The sequence below is a fragment of the Miniopterus schreibersii genome, assembly GCF_964146895.1.
Source record: "Miniopterus schreibersii genome assembly, chromosome: 1".
NCBI classification, from domain to species: Eukaryota; Metazoa; Chordata; class Mammalia; order Chiroptera; family Miniopteridae; genus Miniopterus; species Miniopterus schreibersii.
Window position 1 is genome coordinate 163,345,041 of NC_138101.1, and position 21,039 is coordinate 163,366,079.

The following is a 21,039-nucleotide window of genomic DNA, read 5'->3' on the forward strand; positions in this document are numbered from 1 at the left end:
TTCTATGTTTAGATACACAAATACTTTTCATTGTGTTACAGTTGCCTATAGTATTCAGCACAGTAACATGCTGTACAGGTTCATAGCCTCGGAATAATAGACTGTTCCATATAGCCTAGGTGTGTAGTGGGCTGTACTATCTAGGTTTGTGTAAGTGCCCTCTGTGATGTTCGCACAAGGGTGAAATCGCCTAACCATGCATTTCTCAGAATGTACTCGGTCATTAAGCGATGCATGACTGCACTTCATTCCTTTTTATGACTGAAATTTTGTTTACTCATTCATTTGTTGATGGGCATTTGAATGTTTCTACTTTTTGGCCATATTATGTTTTTTGCTGATCTGACCCCAAAAATATAGGTATAATTTTGATTCATTCACACTGGACGGCTATTGTTGTCATTTTTTAATTTTACAATCTCAGGGAAAAGAGGTGGTTGTCATTTTTTTATTTGGCAGTCTAAGGGAAAGGGGTCAGTGCCCCTGACCAAACAGTCAGGTATTGCATGTTTTAAAAATTCTGTGTCACACCAGTTGAAAATTGCTGCTCTAGATTATTGTAACTTTGTGGTAAATTTTGAAATTGAGTGTTCAAGTTTTACAATTCTTTTGTTAAATTTATTTCTAAATATTTTCTTTTTGATGCTATTATAAATTTAACTCTTTTAATTTTATTTTTGGATGGTTTGTTGTTAGTGTATAGAAATACAAATGATTTTTGTATATTGATCTTGTATCCTCCTACCTTGCTAAACTTATTTTTAACTTTAACAGCTTTTTGAAGATTCCTTAGGGTTTTCTGTGTAGAAGATCATGTATGTAGAGGTAGTTTTACTTCTTCCTTTCCGATCTAGATGCTTTTTTTTTTTTTAATTACTCTGGCTAGAACCTTTTGTACAATGTTGAATAATAGAAGTGGTGAGAACAGACATCCTTTTTTGCTCCTTATCTTAGAGGAAAAACTTTCTCTCTTTCACCAGTATGATGGGGGTTTTTGGTAGATGTCCTTTATCAGGCTGTGGAAGTCCCTTTCTGTTCCACCTTTTTTGAGTATTTTTATCATGAAAGGGTATTAGATTTTACCAAATGCTTTTTCTGTGTCTATTGAAATGAACAAGTGTTTTTGTCCTCTATTCCATAATTATGGTGTATTATATTAATTGACTTTTGCATGTTGAACCAACCTTGCATTCCTGGGATAATTTTACTTGGTCGTGATATATAATCCTTTTTATACGTTGCTAGATTCATAGTCAATATAGTATATTGTTGAGGATTTTTATATCTGTATAGTTAAAAGATATTGGTCTGCAATTTTCATTTCTTGTAATGTCATTGTTTGGTTTTGGCATCAATGAGTTAGAATGTGTTCCTTCATCTTCTATTTTTTGGAAGAGTTTTGTGAAGGATTGATATTTTTCTTTAAACATTTGGTTGAATTCACCAGTGAAACTATCTGGTCCTGGGTTTTTTTGTGTGAGTAGTTTTTGTGGTCAAGTGGCATGTGTTGCCTAGTATCAGAAGATGTCCAAGCATTGGGTTGAACAATGCTTTACTCATATTAAAGAGAGGGAGGGAGGCAGGGAGAGAGAAGGAGAGAGAGATCAACTTCAGTAGTGGGTACCAGTTCATGGCCAGCAGCAGGTCCCCCCAATAGCCTGTGCGGAGCAATGGGCCGGTGCACACCCCTCTTGTGCTGCCGCAAAAAGACACTCCCAACCTCTTCCCTGTGGAGTCGGAGATGATGAAAGCTGGGGTAGTGCCGAAGGCTCATTGATGTACACAGTTAAGCAGGACAGTATATACAAAGGAGGATATATTGAGCCTGAAACAAGGAAAGATATTACCAAACAACATCTCAGCTAAGATTAAGCTGTCTGAGTATATGTCATAATCATATCACGTTGTATTGAAACTTTTTAAACTGTAAAACGTTTACATGTGATTCTCAAGCTATGCGATGTTACAGGCAAACATTTTAGACCTTTGTAATTCTGGAAGTTCAAACGCCCAGACCTTCCTGAGCTCTGCCTTCAACTGATTCTTGTCATGAATAGAATACTCACTTCTCTGGGGCTCAGTTTTCCCCACCTATCAAATAAAGTCATCATCACACTGATCTTTACTGTCCCTCCAGCACCTTTTGGGAATAGGCTTATAGGATAGAAATTACAGTAAAACTGAGTAAAAATTTAACTGAAAACCATCTGCCATTTTCAGCCTAATGCACAAAGAGAACTAACTCATCAGGCTTAACAGGAACACCTGATTTTGAGTGGCTCTGCCACTTTTTTTTTTTTTTTTTTTTTTGCCTCTGACAGTTATCTCTAATGAGTATGTCAAGGATAGGATGAATCTGTGGTGACACAAAGCCAGCTATGTAAATATTTACCTATATGGATGGCTAAGGAGAGTGGGATATAACCAAGATTAAATGGATATTTACAAAACCCAGTGAATTACCTCAAAATAGGCTTCTCTTTTGCCTTGTTCTACTGATAATGGTAGTAGCTAGCATCTTTGGCTTTTTGGTTTAGCTTGTTGAATATTGTCCATTTAGCTAATTAAGCCCTGATTTATATCCTACGTAAAACTAAATCTCCTCTTAGGACTTCTTACTATTATATGTGAGTGATTTGCACCTCCTAGTTTTGCCATTCAAGCTGTTCACTTCATAGGGATTGGCACAATAAACTGCATTTATCAGTATTCCAAATACCAGCACATGAAGCTTGATCTTCTTGAGACTGTTTATTCTTGCAACTGGCAATTCATCTGAAAGATCAATGAGAACATAAAATATTTTTCTGCCATACTTCCACTTTTATTGCATCTATAATAAAAATGCTATTTTAGTACATAAAGATGGTTCCGCCAAGTCTGTTTTTTCATTATCTCCCTACTAGTACCCAGAGCCAAAGCATAAGTTTTAGTTACACCATGGTTTTCCAGCTTCTTGTCAGAATGTGGAAACTACAAGGCAAAGTTACCTAAAGAAGTGATCATTTTCCTGCTTTAAACAGGATAAATATAAAACCAGTAGCTTTATTTATATTTTTTACAGGAAAAATTATTTATTTTTTTCTCCGATGTTCAGCTTTAGAAAGCCTTGACATATAAAAATTTTCTTTTTGCAAAATAGACTTAACTGCATTTCAAAAGAATAACACATTCCATGCTAATCCCTTGTGAAATATATTTTTAAATCATCTGGTAGTAAAGTGGTTACATATGAATTTTTAGCCTGTAATAGAAACAAATTATTTCTCAAATATCCTGGATAATTCTATTGTAGAACTGAGAGGCTGTACACCTCAACTTGACCCAAAGTAAGACTATTCTATATTGTTAAAACAGTTCTAATGTAATCGTATCATTAGTATGAGTAAAGTAGTGGTTCTTTGCATATCTTCCTGAAATTAACAAGCATACCCAGATTTATACTTTCAAGTGAATATTGGTTTCTTTAAAATAGTTACCTAGGAAAGTTATGCAGTTACTTCAGTGATGTTATTGGTGCTGCAAATGGTTTGCAGTCTTTTTTTGAAACTGCTTTGAGAGTAACTGTATCTACCTGGTGAAATTCATGGTGGTATTCATTCATTCATTCATTCATCTGACAGATATTTATTGAATATCTACAATTTGCTAGTTGTGCTAACTTCTAGGTTGATGAAAATTAAAAACAAGCAAGCAAGCAACATGGCCCTTGCCTTTATTATGTTCACAATCTGGTGGTTTTGATTTTTAGAAACTGCTAAAAGCTGAACTGGTAAAGGTGAAGGGTGTTAGTGAATACCATTTTAGTGAAAATGTTATGACATGGGAGATTAAGTTTTCTTTTTTATCTCATAAAGTAGTTTTCAAAGTATTATCAAAGAGAATTTTTTTTAAAAACCCACAAAACCGATTTTGAACTAAGATGATGTCTTTGGAATAGGTTGATTGCTTGTCTTGGTAATTTAAAGGGTAACATTTATTTAGAAGGATGTTAACATTAGTACTTTACTTTATTAGTTTTTGTGTGTATTTTGGACCTTATATTTACCAACTTCTGTTTGGTTAATGTGAAAATTTTAAGATAAGGTCCTGGTTTACATTTGAGAAAACTGTTACACAAGGCAGATACCTAAATGTAATTGTCCTATTAATCTTCAGTTTTTTATATGTATTTAAATTTACATAAAGTACAGATTCTTAGCCTGCCTTTGACTAGTTTTCTTCAGTATTTGCGTGTATGTGATTATACTCTTGGGAATAAAATGGAAGTATCTAGTTATGCTTCATTTTGAAATGTGATTATGTTATAAATAAAATTGGACAAAAAACAATTTTACCCCATTTAATGCATGATATAAGACAAGAAAAAAAATTATCACAATGAATGCGCCGAGGAGAGGCCCAGTGCACTGTTCTAATAGTTTTATTTGTAGTAACACAACATGTTTGTCTCTACAGGAGGATCTTTGGATGTATATAGAAAAATTCCAGAGCATGTTCTTGGAAGGATTGCAGTAGCAGTGAGTAAATGGCTTCAACCTTATGAAATCTGGGTGACTCCATCTCTAGACAAGCCTTATTCTCCTTATATCCTCAGGATGTTTTTTTCTCTTCTCAATCCCTATTGACAGCCAGCGCCTTCTTAACCTTCTTTTCTTATTATTTCTGTGCTTTCTTCTTTTCCTAGACCAACCCACAGTAACTACATAGGCACATGACATCTCTCAGGCTTGTAGGCACTCTGATCTGCTCTAGTTTCATGTGTTTGCAGGGGCTGTAGTCCTCTTATTGACCAGTAAAAATTCCATGTTCTTAAAAAAAAAAAAAAAAGCTGGCTGTTGGACATTTTATAATTATAGACATATTAGAAAATACTTTTAAAGTCTAAATTCTTAAACAATCTATAAGAAAATAGTACTTAAAGAATTTTGCAGAAATTTTATGTTCTTGGGTTTTGATTTTTTTTCACCCACTACATCTAGGATTTATTCCCTTTATGATTAAAAGCAGTTTTTCTATGTTCTGTATTCACTAATAAACAAATGAAATATACTATTAAACCAAATTTCTATGTAAACCCCAGATTTCAAATTTGGGATATTGTAGGTTAAACAGTGTCTAAGAGAAGTCATGGAGTGGTGGAATAGTAAACAATTGCTAACCTAAAAGTACTCTGATAACTTAAGCAGTTTAATGCAGAACAAAACGATTACACTGTGTACCGTTTAATTAAATGGCCGATTTTCACATTCATTATACATCAGACCAACAACTCAAATCCTTTAATCCAACATGGACACTTATTTAGTTTTAGTTCATTGTAATTCACAGCTTTCCTTTATTCTTTCTAATTATTAGTTGTGAACTGCCCAGGGTGATGAGAACTTTCTTTTCTGATGCTACTGCTGTTAAGTAGCTTCTAATCTACATGTTAGGTAGATTAGTTTAGTATGAAATTTGAGTACTTAAATCACTATTTTAGATGAAAATAAAAATGTTTCATTTCCTTTTTTAATCTCGGGGGGAATGAGTTCTTGTGGCTTTTGGCAGTTTTTGGCTCTCAAGTTTAATAACACATAATAAAGGGCAAAAAAAGGCAAGGATACCAATTGAAAATGGAAAAGAAGTATATGAGTTCTATATACTCAATTATATATTGAACTTGGCTAAAAGAGGAATCTGCTTCCTTCAGTAGAGAAGCATTTGTTCTTCCTGGACTTCATAAATCTTACCTCCCCGTTGTGTCAGGCATCCACACAAGGCCACTGTCTTTTCAATTCCACCAGAGTGGGAAGCCTGTGAAGCGAATGCAGTCAGAAATAATAATAATAATAATCTACTTTCCAATACAGGGCTTCCCTATTCAGTAATGGAAATATGACAAAAATTATTTTAGTGAAAGGCATTTAAAATAAGTGCTAGCCTAAAGCATTGTTTACAGTTGCCCTTACTTTTTAAAAGGTAGGAGTTTGTGTGTTTTTTCTAAAATGTGTCCAATTTCTCCAACTTTTATGGCTCATTCAGGTCACAGTAATGAAAACTGCCTGTGGCCAGAGTAGAAAAAAAATACTTTTGATAATTTTACTCTTCATGGGCCATTTTTTATAAACTTTGTGAGGCCAAGAAAGCACATGGCTGTTTTCAAGTCAGAATCAGGAGAGAAGTGTATATCAAATACTTCCTTGTGCCAATCATTAATAATTGTATTACATACAAATATTGTCATTCAGTCTTTACAGCAACTTTATAAAGTGTAGATTATTGTACATAGTTTATGGATGTATAAGATGAGGTTTAGAAAAGTTAAATAACTTGCTCAGAGTTATCATAACTAGTCAGTAATAATTTGAACGAGAGCTGTTTGGCTCCGGGCCTCATGTTCTTTCACTCTGCTTTCCTAAGAGAATGAGAAAAAAGAAGAGGAAGGAGTGAAAGGGAGAACAAAGTTTAAAAGTAAATAAATAAAACAAAGAGAAGAAAAAAGAGAACTATGAATGAGAGAATGACTGAATGACACAGACTATCACTTCAGAGTCTTCTCATGTCTTGAGAGCCATACCTAGGCACCTCTCCCTCCACAAATTAACTTTGTTTTCCCAAGAGCCAAGGTTCATTACAGGATGACTGTCAGCCTTTATGATATATTGTTCAAATTTTCTCTTGTAGGATGTATGGCAAGAGAATATTTTTCCCACAAAAAGAAACACACATAAGCTGACTGAATCCAGCCTTCCAGCTCGCGCCATGATTTTTATCCACTGTCCACTTGAATCTGGTCTCCTATGAACAGGAATGCCTTTCTGTCTTTCCCTGCCATCTACCACAGTTTATTTTTCCTCTCATTTCTGAAGCAGTGACACTGTGTACTCTATTCCGAGAGCTAATGTTGATTGAAGTTGTCCCTGAAAGGATGTGCACTTGACACGTCAAGGAGTGCATGATTGACAGCAGATGGAAGTACGTTTAGTGTCAAGGCTTTGTCACATCCTGTCGTGAAACCTGGCCTACTGAATACCAATAATACCTTCCAGATTTTCAGTTGACAGATTTCTAGCTCCCTCTACCTCGATTCTTATGTGCTTATAAAGGAAAATGTCTGTTTTGACAATGTTGGAAAAATAATTTTTTTGAATCTCTTAACAGAATTTCTAATTATAGCATTATTAATTATTATGACATGAATATTTGCTTCCTTTTCTGCCTGCTAGCCTGAGCGTGATGGACTGCCTTCTCCGTGTGTGCTTTCTGGTTGTTCTTTTTCTGTGGGGCCAGTTTTAGTGGTGAGCTATCGTTAGTGCAGAGGCTTTATAGTATGTTCCTAAGTTTCGGACAGAATTATAACTCTACTTTCAGAACTCAGAACATGATTAGTTCCCTGCTAAATAAGATGACCTTGTCCTGCTACTCAAAAAGAAAATTGTTCTTATTATTGATGTTATGCTTTATAAAGAAATATTTTTGTCCTGTTTCCCCTGTTTGTGTTAAAGTTATCATTATTACTATTTTGCTATTTCTTTATTTACTATCTCATTGTCCAGAAAATGTGTATTTTATTGTAATAAAACCCCAAAAGAAATCATTTGCTATAAAAATGCATTCTGTTCTCTTAAAATAGACAAACATTGTGGAATTGATTATACTGTGTTAGCAGATCTTTTTGGAGTACATTCCACTCTATGAGACTAATTAAAATATGTTAACCTTTGCTGAGCATTAATTGATATAGATTTTATGTTATTCTTGATCTTTACTATTTGGAAATTGGGTTTCTCCCTTTGCATTTCTGTTTTTAATATTACTCTTAGTCTTTCTTGATCAGCTAAAACCCTTGCATATTTAGCCCCCAATCCTCTTTTCATCATTTTCAAGAAATGAAACTCACTCACTTCTCATAATGGTAGCTTTTCTTGTAATCTTACAGCCCTGACCCACCAAAAATTTCCTATAGTTGCAGGTACTTTTAAATTCTTGTAGGAAATTTAAGTACAGCAGTTCACTTACTATATCTGATACTTAACTATAGCTCAACCTTGAAATTTCCAAGTCCACACTCCAGCATACAGAGTCAGTCGGTGTAAATAAAAATATGTGCATCTCCTTTTATAACAATTTCTATATAAAAATTTTTTAAAGCTTTTAATGACTAAATTTCCCACATACAAGGTAGCACTTGTAACCCACATACTTAGGGTCTTAGAAAAATCTTTTTTTTTTCTGCAGTATCTTATTTGACTATTCTTAACTCAGGCTGTTAAATTCTGAAATCCAAATCCAATTCAGATGTTAGTATCATCTCACTTTATCTCCTTGACCTGCTTTTTCAGTGTTGTCTACATGAGTCCACACTTAGGTTGCATCAGCCAGATGGGCTTTGTTCTTTCTTACCCCAATATCATTTAAAACATTTTGGGGGAACTTTTTATTTTGAAAGTATTTTAAACTTACAGAAAAGTTGTGAGAATAACTTCACTCAGATTCCACAATTATCAACAGTTAAGCATCTTTGGTTAAAATATATATATATTCCCAACCACAGGGTATACTACATATTTTTTTCCTGAAACATTTGAGAATAAGTTGTGGACATCATGACACTTTACCCCTAACTACTTCAGGTGTATATTTCCTAAGGACAAGGACATTCCCTTAGATTGTCACTGTATGCTGATCAAAATCAGGAAATTAGCATTGATACATTACTATTATCTAATCAACATTCCTTATTCAGATTTTTCCAATTGTCCAATAATACCCTTAAAGACCAAAAGAAAAAAATGTCTGGTTCAGCATCCAGTCTAGGGTTATGCATTGTCATGACTTTTTAGCCTCTTTTAATCTAGAACATCATCTCAGTGTTTGTCTTTCCTGACCTTGATATTTTTGAAGAGTACTGCCCCAATACTTTGATTATATATTCTCACCTTGGACTGACTGCTTTCTTTTCTTTTTTTCATGTCAGTTACTCAAGGCCTAGCACCTTGGTAAAGCCTCCCTGACTACTAGCAAGAAACATGATCTCTTTTTACCCATTGCCTTTATTAGCTAACCTTGTTTTGAAATGTCCCTTTTTGGTCATAAATGTTATGACATTTAAAAATTTTTCACATACAGAAGTATAGAAAAATAAAAAATGAAGATCTTTGTTCCTTTTTCCTATCCCTCTCCACTAGGAACTTAGTAAATGTAATCCCAGGTCGTTAAGTTCACATACACTTAATTCTTTCATTTCTCACACCTTATCTTCAGAACATCAAAACTTCATTACAGAGGGAATCTGAAGCTTATACATTTGGCGTCCTCACAGAGCATGGCACAGAAATGGGAGATGCTTGTTGGTTGATAGTTTTAAAGGAAGAATTATGGTTGATATGATTATGTGTTTAAATGTGTAAAGTTCCTTATAAAAATCATCATTGTACTGTTTTCTCTTTCTTAAATTTAGGTTGTTAAAGGCCTTACCTATCTGTGGAGTTTAAAGATTTTACATAGAGGTATGTACTAAGCTTATAAGCTTTGACAATTTGAGGTGGGTGGGGAGCTCTTCAGATCCCTTGATTTTTAAAGTGAATAAGTGATGTGATATTTAAGCTGATATATTTGGTAGTCAAAAAAATGTTATTTTCTTATTTTCTCACTCAACTGCTCTGATATAGATTACAAACTTGGTATTGTATTTTTGTGAATAATATTTACCAAACATGTAAAAAGGTATTTCATAGTATTTGAAAATGACAGGATCTTATTTTTCTTTCTTAACTCTAGTTAATGCAAAACCTTCACTTCCGTACAATTGCATCCCTTCTTTTTATTAACATTTTAGATATCATCATACACGAGTCCTTAAGAGATTGTTTCACATACCTTGAAAGTGAAACTTTAAATAAGGAATTGGTGAAAGAATCAGAAATTAGTCTCCCAGTTTATTAACAGAACAGTAATCGAATAACTGTTGAATGTTGCAAAAGGAACCTCTCTTTGAATTTTTTTAATGTCCCCAAAATGCCTGAATTCATTTGGAACAAATTATTAAGTGAGAAACAGACTATAACAAAGCAACTTCGGGGCCTAATGCTACTAACCGTACTGTTTAATTTTCCACATCTGCTCAGCATAGCTTAATGCACATTTGGGGAATGCAACAGCATACACATTAGATGTGATTAAAGGAAGGGTTTATTTGAAGGCAAGGTATAAACGATGAGAGAGAAAACAACTGGTGTCTTCAGTGGCGGGACCGCACCTGTCCCTGAGGGTGGTTTTCTTTGGTGGTTTTCGTAGCCTGGTGACTCCTCCTTTTCCTAAACCCTCCTTCCTCTTTTGAAGAGAGTGTGTAGATGTTGACAAGTAAGATATCATTTCAGTTCTTGAAGGTATTTATGCTGATTACATGGAATCATAAACCAAATTTTTCTTTAAAGCCAGTTTGCTCTATTTCTAGGGTGTAGTTGGTGCAAAATGTAAGTGCAGAGAGAGTTAGTATTACTCTTCCTGGGCATGAGGAGATGTAAACACACCTGTGGGTGGGAGGAAGACGGGGCATTTTCACCACCAAGATGAGAGAAGTGGCATTTAACAAAATATGACGTATATGACTTCTACTCCCTGTATTCCCACCTCCACACACTCAGCAACCCATAAAGTGGTTATAGCCATTTTAATAGGAATTGATGCAGTGGTCAATTCTTGTCATTTTATTGATTTTTATGGACACCTGCTCTTCATTTGACAAAGGAACTCAAGGAAGTCATCAATTCTCAATAGCAAAGCGTTCATTAAAAGGACTTTGCCATGGAAATGCAAATGTTATTATTAAAGTGATCCTTATACTCTGGACATACAGCATACTCTGGCTTATGATGAATTCTCAGTAGCCTTAACTTTCTGTGAGGAATCTTGTAGCTCTCAGACTGTAGTGGGTAGGGAAATACTGTTTAGTTATTCTGCAGTTATTTTTCTTTTGCTTTTTAAAATCAGAAATAGTTATTGATAAATAGATAGACCTCTAGTATTTCCTGTATCTAAATTATTTGGTTAGAGTTTTACTCTTTGTTTTAGAGAAATAATTGACTTTTTCATTTGAAATGGGATCTTGACAGACATGTTTCAAATGGATTATGTCTGGATCTAAAAATAAAGTCTAAGGTGTTGGCCAGATTTCTAGTACAACCACCCTGTAATCATTGTGGGCAAGTGTTGTTGACCAGAGTCTCTCAGAGGCAGGTAGGAAAGGGTTCTTAATGGTTTAACTGAGAGCACAGAGGTTCCCTTAAGGAATTCTGAGCCTGTGCTCCCCTTTTCAGTCTATGCTGGCCAACCCAGTTCCTACAGAGAGTAACCCACTAGAAAATGCTACTAGTTCTGGGAAGAGGATATCTGCAGGGGGCTGAGTGGGGGAAATGGTAGTGGGCCAACAAATCCTCTCAAGGGATTTTAGTTTTACGTAGATACCAGTGAGTGAATGTGCATCTGCATTTGTCTAGATGGAAAGACTAAAGAATTTCAGCTCAAATGAATGGTTATCACCCAGTAGTTATGGGTACTCAACTATAGAAATAATAAGCTGTGGTAATGTACCTCATTAAATATATTTATATATTTAACTTTTCAGTTTCCTAGTTACTCATGTAAACTTTACCTTCTAGATTTAAAAGCACATTTTCTATTGAAGAGTGGAGTAAGCCAGGTGTCCTTGAAGACTTTTATAAAGTATTGCAATGAGAAATTTACGCTAGATTGAGTTGTTAATATTTTAGAGATTTTGTCCATATTTAATAACTTGAATTCCATAAAAATAAGATTAAAGTTGCCTTTTTATTTATCAAAAAGCTATTTAATTTTCTCCTTGATTAAAAAAATGTAGCTTTTTAGATCAGTTCAATCAGGCAATTAAAGATCAGAGCTTTTAAGTTCAGCTAAGGCAATTAAATAGGTAATATACTTGTTTATACACTTTTGCTGTATACGCTCATTGCTGTACCTTCTTAAAAGCACATATACTCATTTTTGCTTTCTCTAAATGAATGATAATGGGAATTATAGCTGAATGCGTGTCACATTGTCAAATCAAAGACAGGTGTCCTCCGGAAGGGGAGCCCGGTACAGGCGCTGTGAGAAGATAGTGAAAAGAAGACAGTGAAAGAGAATTACTGATGAGTGATCTAAGCCTCTCTGTCCTTTGTCTTGGTGTAAGAACCTGTGTTCTCCTCTGATAATCATTTTTTCTTCCCTACAAATGCTGCTCCTAAAAACCAGGGTCTTGTACTTACCAACACAAATTTTAAAAGATTAAGAAATGGAGATGTATTGAATTAACTAATGAGAAAAAAGAACAACCTATTTTCTCACATTTAAATGGTTTCCTTGGAATACAGTGTTCCTGTATTTTTAGCTGTTTAAAAATATATACATATATGGTATATTGTGGGATTTATAAAACATAGTTAACAACTTCCAAACATGCTGTTGAAAATCAAGTCTTTCCTATAGTGCATATCCAGTGAGGACTGTAGAATAGAATGAAATCTGAGCATCAAACAGTGACAAACCACCCTCCCATGAGGCTTATTGGTCTGGTACAGGTTACTTTATTTGATAGTGTATTATGTCAACTGAAAACTTTGTAGAAATTGAAGTACAACAATTGCCATTCATAATGGATCATCAGATATTATATTCAACCAGGTTTTACTGTTTTTTTATTTTGTTTTTTGTTTTGTTTTTTTAAATATATCTTTATTGATTTCAGAGAGAGGAAGAGAGAGAGGTAGAAACATCAATGATGAGAGAGTCATTGATCGGCTGCAGCCCGCAACCCGGGCATGTGCCCTGACCAGGAATCGAACCCCTATCGCCTGGATCCTAGGTCGACGCTCAACCGCTGAGCCATGCCCGGCCAGGCTTGTTTTGTTTTTAAGAATTGGTTGAGATATATGTGGAAGTACTTTATAAGCTATCAAGTAATCAGGTATTTTTTTATTATATAGTAACTATGAATTAATCACTTTATCCAGTGAATAAGCATACACCACTCCAAAATCAAGCCAGGGAGAGAGTTTATTATACTTTGGATTACGGGGTCAAAAATTATAAAAAGCTTTTCTCTAAGATAAACATGTATATATCACATGAGGACATAATTATTAAAAATGTTTGAAACTTCCAAGATTAACTACTGTGAGAAATTTGTCTTTATTAAAAAAGCATATGTGTGAGCCCTGAAAGCATAGCATGTATTGACTGGGTAAAAACAAAGAAAATGAACAGTGAGAAAGTCTGTTAGGCCAGATCTGACATTACAGCAAACATTGCAGCTTAACTTCAAAACATACATCGCCACTAATGAGGTGAGAGCCCTGCATATTAATAAACCTACAGTTCCAGTCATAGCCATCATTACCCACATCAAACATAAACACAAGATTAACACCTATGCCATTTCTTTGGAAGATGTGAGAATGCCCTGGCAGTAACTGCTCTCTCTTTCCCTGAGGATAAAAAAATAGAAATGGAAGGGTAATGAGAATAGAACTTAGATTAAGAAAATAAAATTGGCAATCAAGCTGGGGCAATCTTACACAGATGGAGAAGTTTACAGAAAGAAACAACCTAGATAGTTGGTGTCCTGGGACATTCTTTGTATTTATGGCCCTAGTTAGTTTCACTTATTTTTTTTTAATTCTTATTTATTGATTTGAGAGAGAAAGACAGAGCTAGAAAGTGAGAATGATTTGTTGTTCCACTTATTTATGCATTCATCAATTGCTTCTTGTATGTGCCCTGACCAGGAATTGAACCTGCTACATTGGTATATCAGGACAACACTCTAACCAAGTGAGCTATGTGGACAGGGATCATTTATTTTCTCCAATAGGAGAGCTTTGTAATATTTTTTATATGTTAAAATTTTAAAAATATTATTCTGAAGGCAAATGCTGCCCAAATAGATTTGCATTTAAAGGAACTGTGGTAGGGTTTCAGCGTGAATGTTTGAAATTTTATTTTCTGCTTCTGGTTTTATTTTTATAAACCTGGCCTCACACAGATCTTCAGTTGGTGCTACATTAAATGCCAAAGCCTCTATTGTTAGTTCATTTGGCATATTTGTTGTATACCTACTGTGTGCCAAGCACTGTTCTGAGTACTTGGAATACATCAATATATAAAACAAAAGATTCCTATAATCATGGAAGTTATTTCTAGGAGGGGTGGGCCAGGGTTGGAAAACAGTCCATAAATAATAAACATAATAAAAAAGTAAACACAGAGTGTGTTAGAAGATGGTTAGTAATATGGAGAAAAGAAAAAGTGGATCAAGCTTAGGGGAGGCCAAGCATAGGTTGCAGTGGTGATCAGGCAGGCCTCATAGAGAAGATGAGATCGGAGCAGAGGGTTACAGGAGCAGAGTTGTTCATCAAGTAGGTACATGGGGACCAGTAAGAGAGCAAAAGACACCAGGTGAGATGAGCCTGGAATGTTCATGGAACAGCAGTGAGGCCAGCATGCCTGCAGCCAGGAATAGGGGCGAGGGTGAATCAGCTGTTAGGAGCTGTGGCAGTCAGTAATCCAGGTGAGTTATAGAGGCTCCGATCAGGGAGATGGTCGGGAAAATGGGAGAAGTGGTCAGATTCTGGGTATATTTTAAATATAGAGTCAATAGAATTTTCTGATGGATTGCTTGTGGATTTTAAGAGGAAGAGAGAAGTGAAGGTTGCTTAAACTTTCAGCAGTTCAGTGCGCTAAAAAAAAAAAAGTTTCCTGCTACTTTTTTTCTGTTAAAAGAGAGACCTTCACTAAAAGGGAAAAAATAATATCAAGTGCTGACAAGAATACAAGCAACTGAAACTCTCATACATTGTGGTGGGAATATAAACCGGTACAGCCAGTTTGGAAAGTAGTTTGGCACTTTTCCTACAACATGATCCACCACGCCCACTCCTAGTGGCTTTACTCATAAGAACCCACCCTGAAAACAACCCAGCGTGACAGATTGACACAGTGGAACGCTACTCAGCAATAGAAGGTACCAACTGCTGACACAACGTGGAGGAATGTCTAATACTGCATGCTGAGCGAAGGAAGCCAGACACTAAGGCTGCTTAGTGTGTCATTCCACTTAACTGACCTTCTAGAAAAGGCAAAACTGTAAGGATGGAAAACACATCAGTGGTTGCCAAAGGGTAGGGGAACAGCTGACAAGAAGCTATGACAGAATTTGGCGGGGGTGTTCTATATCTTGATTTTGGTGATGGTTACACAACTGTACACATTTGTTAGACCACATACACCTGTACACCAAGAAAGGGTGAATTTTACTGTCCATTATGCTTCAGTAAATCAGACTTTTTTTAAAAGGAAGAGAAAAAGGCATTCTTAGCAGTGCAGTAGAAGCTCTACTTTATATGTTTCCCCTACCGGAAAGACAGACTGTTCTTTCAAAGGGTCTCAGTAATTCTGTTCTCACCATATCTATGGCTCCTGAAAAATCCTATCTAGGTTTGGTCTCTAGCAGCTCAGTAGTTTGAAAAGAAAAATCCTTCATGATTTAAAGGATATTTACAATGTCAGAAAGAGAGAGAGAGGATTGGAGGGAGAGACAAACTTAAAAGTTGCTGTTATCACCGGCCAGCAATTTGGAGCATATGAAAATTGCACAGAATTTTTTTTTCCCAAGTTGAGCTATTTTCCCCCCTCAGCCATTATTAAAGAACTACAGAGGCGCAGCACTGAGTTGGCCTGACTTGGACATTAAAAAGCTGAGTTTCTAAAATGGAATTTATTTGAATTTTTAATTTAGTCCCACTGACTGGCTGGCTGCTTCATTGTGCGACCCTGGAAAAGCAGGTCATTCCTGCTCTCTGGGCCTCAGTTTCCTCATATGCAGTGAAGGGATAGCTAGATGGGTCACTCAGGTTCCTTCAGGCACTAGGGTTCTGGATGGTGTGATTTGTGACTTAGGAAAGTATGACATGCTGGCAAGTGAGGGAACAAAGCAAATCAGAGAGGCCTATGGGAGAAGAAAGAAAAAGCTTGAGAGTAATAATGAAAATATTTATTAAGCACTTATTCTGTACTGTTCTAAGTGCCTAACGTGTATAAACTGTTTTGTGTCACTTCAGTGTGGGAAATTCTAAAAGATATAAAGTATTTAGAACTGCAGATAAGAGGCTGAAATGGGAACAATTTGAGAATTAAAGCTAAGAAAATTGTTGCTTTCTAAACCAGACTCGTAATCAAGTCAAAAGACATTTTTAAGAGGAAAGGATTGTAAACCATAAAGTATACTGAAAATAAAGTTTTATCATTAACAAAGAATTATGAAAAGGACATGTAGAATCACAACTTAGATAGAAAGCAAAGGCATTTTTTTTTTATTTTAAAATGACTGTAGATCCACCAAAAGTTGCCCCAAAAAGGTACAAGAAGGTCCCCATGCAAGGGCATCCTTTTTAAGGAAGGAATTAGAAGAAAAATGAAGGCTTATAATCCAAAAGAGTATAGGCAAGTAAATGTTATATATGTGTGCTAATACCTTTTAAATGAGATCATTGGAAATTTTAAGATTTAAAAATGTTAACAAGAATATTTGTATTACATCCCCAAATTATTTTATTGTATTTTTTAAATGAGAGAAGAGGAGTGATATGGTAGAAGTAAAACCTTTGAAATAGTTAGAAAAGAAATTTCAGTGTCAAGGTGGTAGTGTTAAAAAAATACCTTAATGTATGTAAAAGTTAGAATTTGTGGCAAAAATAAATCAGGAAATAATCATTTGCTGGATAAAGTGATTCTTTGGGGAGAGCACTGTTGGAAAGCATAGCTCTCAATAGAAAAGTTTAGTTTTAAGTAACTTGTGAAGAAATGTAATGTGCACAGAACTTCCATCACAGACTCTTTTGCAGAGATTTACACAGTTTGTGCTTACTCGTAGGTTACAGTGAGTTTTGAAGTAACCTAAGCCATATTTTTGCTGTCTGGAGCACCAGGCACAGTTTTGTTTTATTTTATTTTATTATTATTATTTTTTAATGTATCTTTATTGATTTCAGAGAGAGGAAGGGAGAGGGAGAGAGAGAGTTGAAACATCAATGATGAGAGGGTCGTCATCGATCGGCTGCCTCCTGCACACCCCCGACTGGGGATCAAGCCTGCAACCCGGGCATGTGCCCTGACCGGGAATCAAAACTCGATCTCCTGGATCCTAGGTCAATGCTCAACTGCTGAGCCACGCCCCGCCAGGCCCAGGCACAGTTTTTTAAAAGAACAGGTTAGTGTTTGAGCAGCCCAAGTCATTCTGAAAGGAATCATCCCCAGCTGGTTTTATGCTGCAGCACGAGAGCTCTGTGACTGCTTAGTCAAATGTGCCTGGAAGGGGGCATTTATGTTCAGCAAGTGCTCATGGTAGGAGCACAATTACATCCTGACTCCTGTTTTTACGTTCTTTAAATGTAAATATTAATCACATGCCAATGCTGTAGGAAATCATCACTTATGAACATTTCTGTTTTTGGAAAAAAAAAAGACTTAGCCCATTAACTGAGGTAAACAAACTAGTTTAATGACTCTGGGTTGTTGGTTTTTTCTCCAGCTCTGACTATCCACACAAATGAACATCTCCAGAAATTAAACCTCCTTCCCCATATTGGTCATTCATTCTCTTTGCTTCGGGTAATCACTGGGAATTTCTGTACTTGTGGTAATGATTTTCAAAAGACAAGAAATCCCATATAACATTACAAAAGTGTTCTTTTTAAAGAATGGTGTCTAGAATATATAAGGAACTCTCAAAACTTAACAGTAAAAAAACAAAACTATCCAATTAGCAAATGAGCAAAAGTCATGAAGAAACATTCCACTGAAGAGGACATACAAATGGCAGATAAGCACATGAAAGGATGTTCAGCATCATTAACCATTAAGGAAATGCAAATTAAAACCACAAGGAAATATTATTACACACCTACCAGAATGGCTAAACTAAAATAGTGACAACACCAAATGCTGGTGAGGATGCAGAGAAATTAGATTACTAACACATTGCTGAAAGGAATGTAAAATGATACAGTCCCACTGGAAAACAGTTTGGCATTTCTTAAAAATCTAAGCATGCAACTACCATATGACCCAGCATTTGCACTCCTGGGCCTTTATCCCAGAGAAATAAAGACTTAGGTTCACACAAAATCTGTACACAAATGTTTGTGGCAGCTTTATTTATAATAGCCCAAAACCCAGCTGTCCTTTAATGAGTGAATGGCTAAATAATACCATATAATACTACTCAGCAATAAAAAGGAATGAACTGTTGATATATGTAACCTGGATGAATCTCCAGAGAATTATGCTGAGTGAAAAAAAGCCTATCACAAAAGGTTATATACCATATGATTCCATTTTTATAACATTCTTGAAATGATAAAATTATATAAAATGGGGATCAGATTAATGGTTTCCAGGGGCTAATGAGAGAGTGGGAGGGAAGTGGGTATGGCTGGAAAAGGGTATGGTAATAGACAAAATCTCTTTTATTTTTAAATTTTGTGTATTGATTTTAGAGAGAGGAAGGGAGAAAGAAAGAAACGTTGATTTGTTGTTCCACTTATTTATGCATTCATTGGTTGCTTCTTGTAAGTGCCCTGACCAGGGGTAGAACCCACAACCTTGGCGTATCAGGACAGCACTCTAACCAACTGAGCTACCCAGCCAGGGCCCAGTCTCTTTCTTAACTGTATGAGTTTCAATACTCTGTGATACTGTGCTATGTATAGTTTTACAAGATGTTACCATTGGAGGGAAACAGATAGAGGGCATACAGGATGTCTATATTATTTCTTACAACTGCATGTGAGTCTACAATTATCTCAAAATCAAAAGCTAAATTTAAAAAAGCATATGTGATCTTCCCATAGTTATCTATACTTGGGTGGTCTACTTAATCAGGAAGGGTTGTCCTGGACTTAGTTTTTCTTTCCCCCATGCATCATCCCTTTTAGGAAATCTCTAAGAGGATTTATCAGGCAGGCCACCTCTTCCCATTCAGAATCTGCCTATCAGTGAAAGCCGTTGGGGACAGTGAAGAAAAGAGGCCGTGTGCGACACAGGGAAGGAATACAAGTGGAAGAGGATGGTTAGTCCCCTGGAACTTCCCCTAAGATCCTCCGTCCCGCTGGGCATTGAGATTTAGATCAGATCATGTGAGCATTGTGTGTTTGTCGCACAGGTCTTTATGGTACCCTAAAGTGAATCCCTCACCTTGGTGACACCCCATGTCAAACCACCCAGCAAGATACACTGTATGTGGTCTGTTGAATGTTTGATTCACCAAACCCCAGAGACAGCTCTGATTATAGCTTTGACACTTGAGCAAACCTTGAAGTTTAGGAGCTTCATCAGAGGAGGGAGAACAGCTATATGACGGGTCATTTCTGTTGGTAGAGGTTAGAGGCCACAGTTAATTTATGACAGTGATTATATGCCAAACGCATATTTTTTTGTAATGTAGCTTAACTGAAAGTCATCCTTTGTTCTCCTTCCTAGTAGTAAAGTAAGATACTAACCCTCAGACCAACACTCTGCCAAGAATGGAAGACCTCTCTGTGTCTGTCCCTTTCTCCAAAGGCAAGCTTTAAGGTGATCGCACCATGGAAGTCAAACCCATTCTTTTACTGTTGGAGGACTGAGTTCCTTCTGGATTGAGTGCAATAATAATTATTGTTATTATCATTCATTGAGTGCCTTCTGTGTACTACTGCATTAGCTCTTTGTCTATATTATTTAAGCTTCATGATAACCCACATTAGAAGGGAACCTCTTACAGTGAAAGATTGTTAAAGGAAGGCAGAATTGAGGAGCCCAGGCCTTTTTCCCCTTGGTATTAGCCTTGAAAATGCTACATGTCTCCTGCCTTTATCATACTTGAAGGAGGAGAGCCGTGTTTTTTGCCTCCATTCTCAACTGAATCATGAGACTCTAGATAATAGCAGCTATTTAGGATGGCTAATTATGCTACTTAATTTTATTTAAGGCTTTTGCAAGAATATTTGGATGACCTACTCTTTATTATGTAATGGAATGATTAGAATAACTTTTATATTGCATTGTGGTTTTCTCTTAAGTGTGTTCCTGTTGTGCACAGATGAATTTGTAATGTAGAATGTCAGCATAGTCTATATTTAATTGTACCTGCTGTTCTCATTCATTAGAATGCAGTCCCCAAGAAATAACTAGATAGATATATTAGTTGTTGTCTTTTCATAAGACAATTAAGCACCCTGGCACAGCGCTAGGAGAGATTGCTACTAGTAGAGGCCTGCTAATGTGTCCTCTGGCTCCTGGTAAACTGAGAGTGGCTTTCTGGCATTCAAGCAAAACAGTGTAATTGCTGTATAGAGGGGGAAAGTTGAAGAGAAGTTTATTTCTGCTTCCTGTGAATTGTACCCATGCCTATTTCTAAAAGCATCCAGTGTGGCTTACACATGAAAGCACAGAGCAAATTAAATATTTTAAGTATAATACAAATGGAGAACAAAAGGGAGCATATTACCAGCACCTGATATGAACAGATCACAGCAAAAAGGGAATCCTCAATTTGCATGGTTTTCCTTTCCTGACAAGAAAAAGCATATAGTAGCATGTACAAAGTCATGAATTTCTTTGGAACTAATCTTACTAGGAAACCGATGTATAGATCCCTATGCAAAGCACGTTGAGTAACTCCAACTGTAGTTTTGTGAAAGCTTTTATTATGTGTTTTGAACAGCCCCCTGGGCACCCAGCCACATCCTGACCCCGGGTAGCCTCCCAGTCTGACCCCGATTGTGTTGGGGGTGGGGGCTGGGCAGTGGGCGGAGGAGCCTTTTGTGAAAGCTGCAGAAAGCACTTGCTCTTGTGGGCTCTGGCCTTTATTAGCAGGCTTCAGCTTGATGCTGTTTATGTGGATTGTTTAATGGCTAATTGATGCAGCATGTGTGAAGATACAGTTTCCTGCATGAGGCGGTTATGGGTGGCAACATGGGTTGTCTCAACATGATACCAATTTCCACA

At 36.2% G+C, this 21,039-nt stretch overlaps 1 protein-coding gene across 3 annotated transcripts in view; it reads left to right on the top strand.

Annotated features, from left to right (window-relative positions):
- The window catches only part of MAP2K5 (mitogen-activated protein kinase kinase 5), a 238,893-nt gene that overhangs the window by 93,772 nt on the left and 124,082 nt on the right, over window positions 1-21,039 (top strand). For all 3 annotated transcript variants that reach the window (XM_081134329.1, XM_081134330.1, XM_081134331.1), the window contains exons 12-13: window positions 4,459-4,520; window positions 9,443-9,491. In XM_081134329.1, the coding sequence (XP_080990455.1) occupies window positions 4,459-4,520; window positions 9,443-9,491 (111 nt within the window). The remainder of the gene's footprint in view (window positions 1-4,458; window positions 4,521-9,442; window positions 9,492-21,039) is intronic.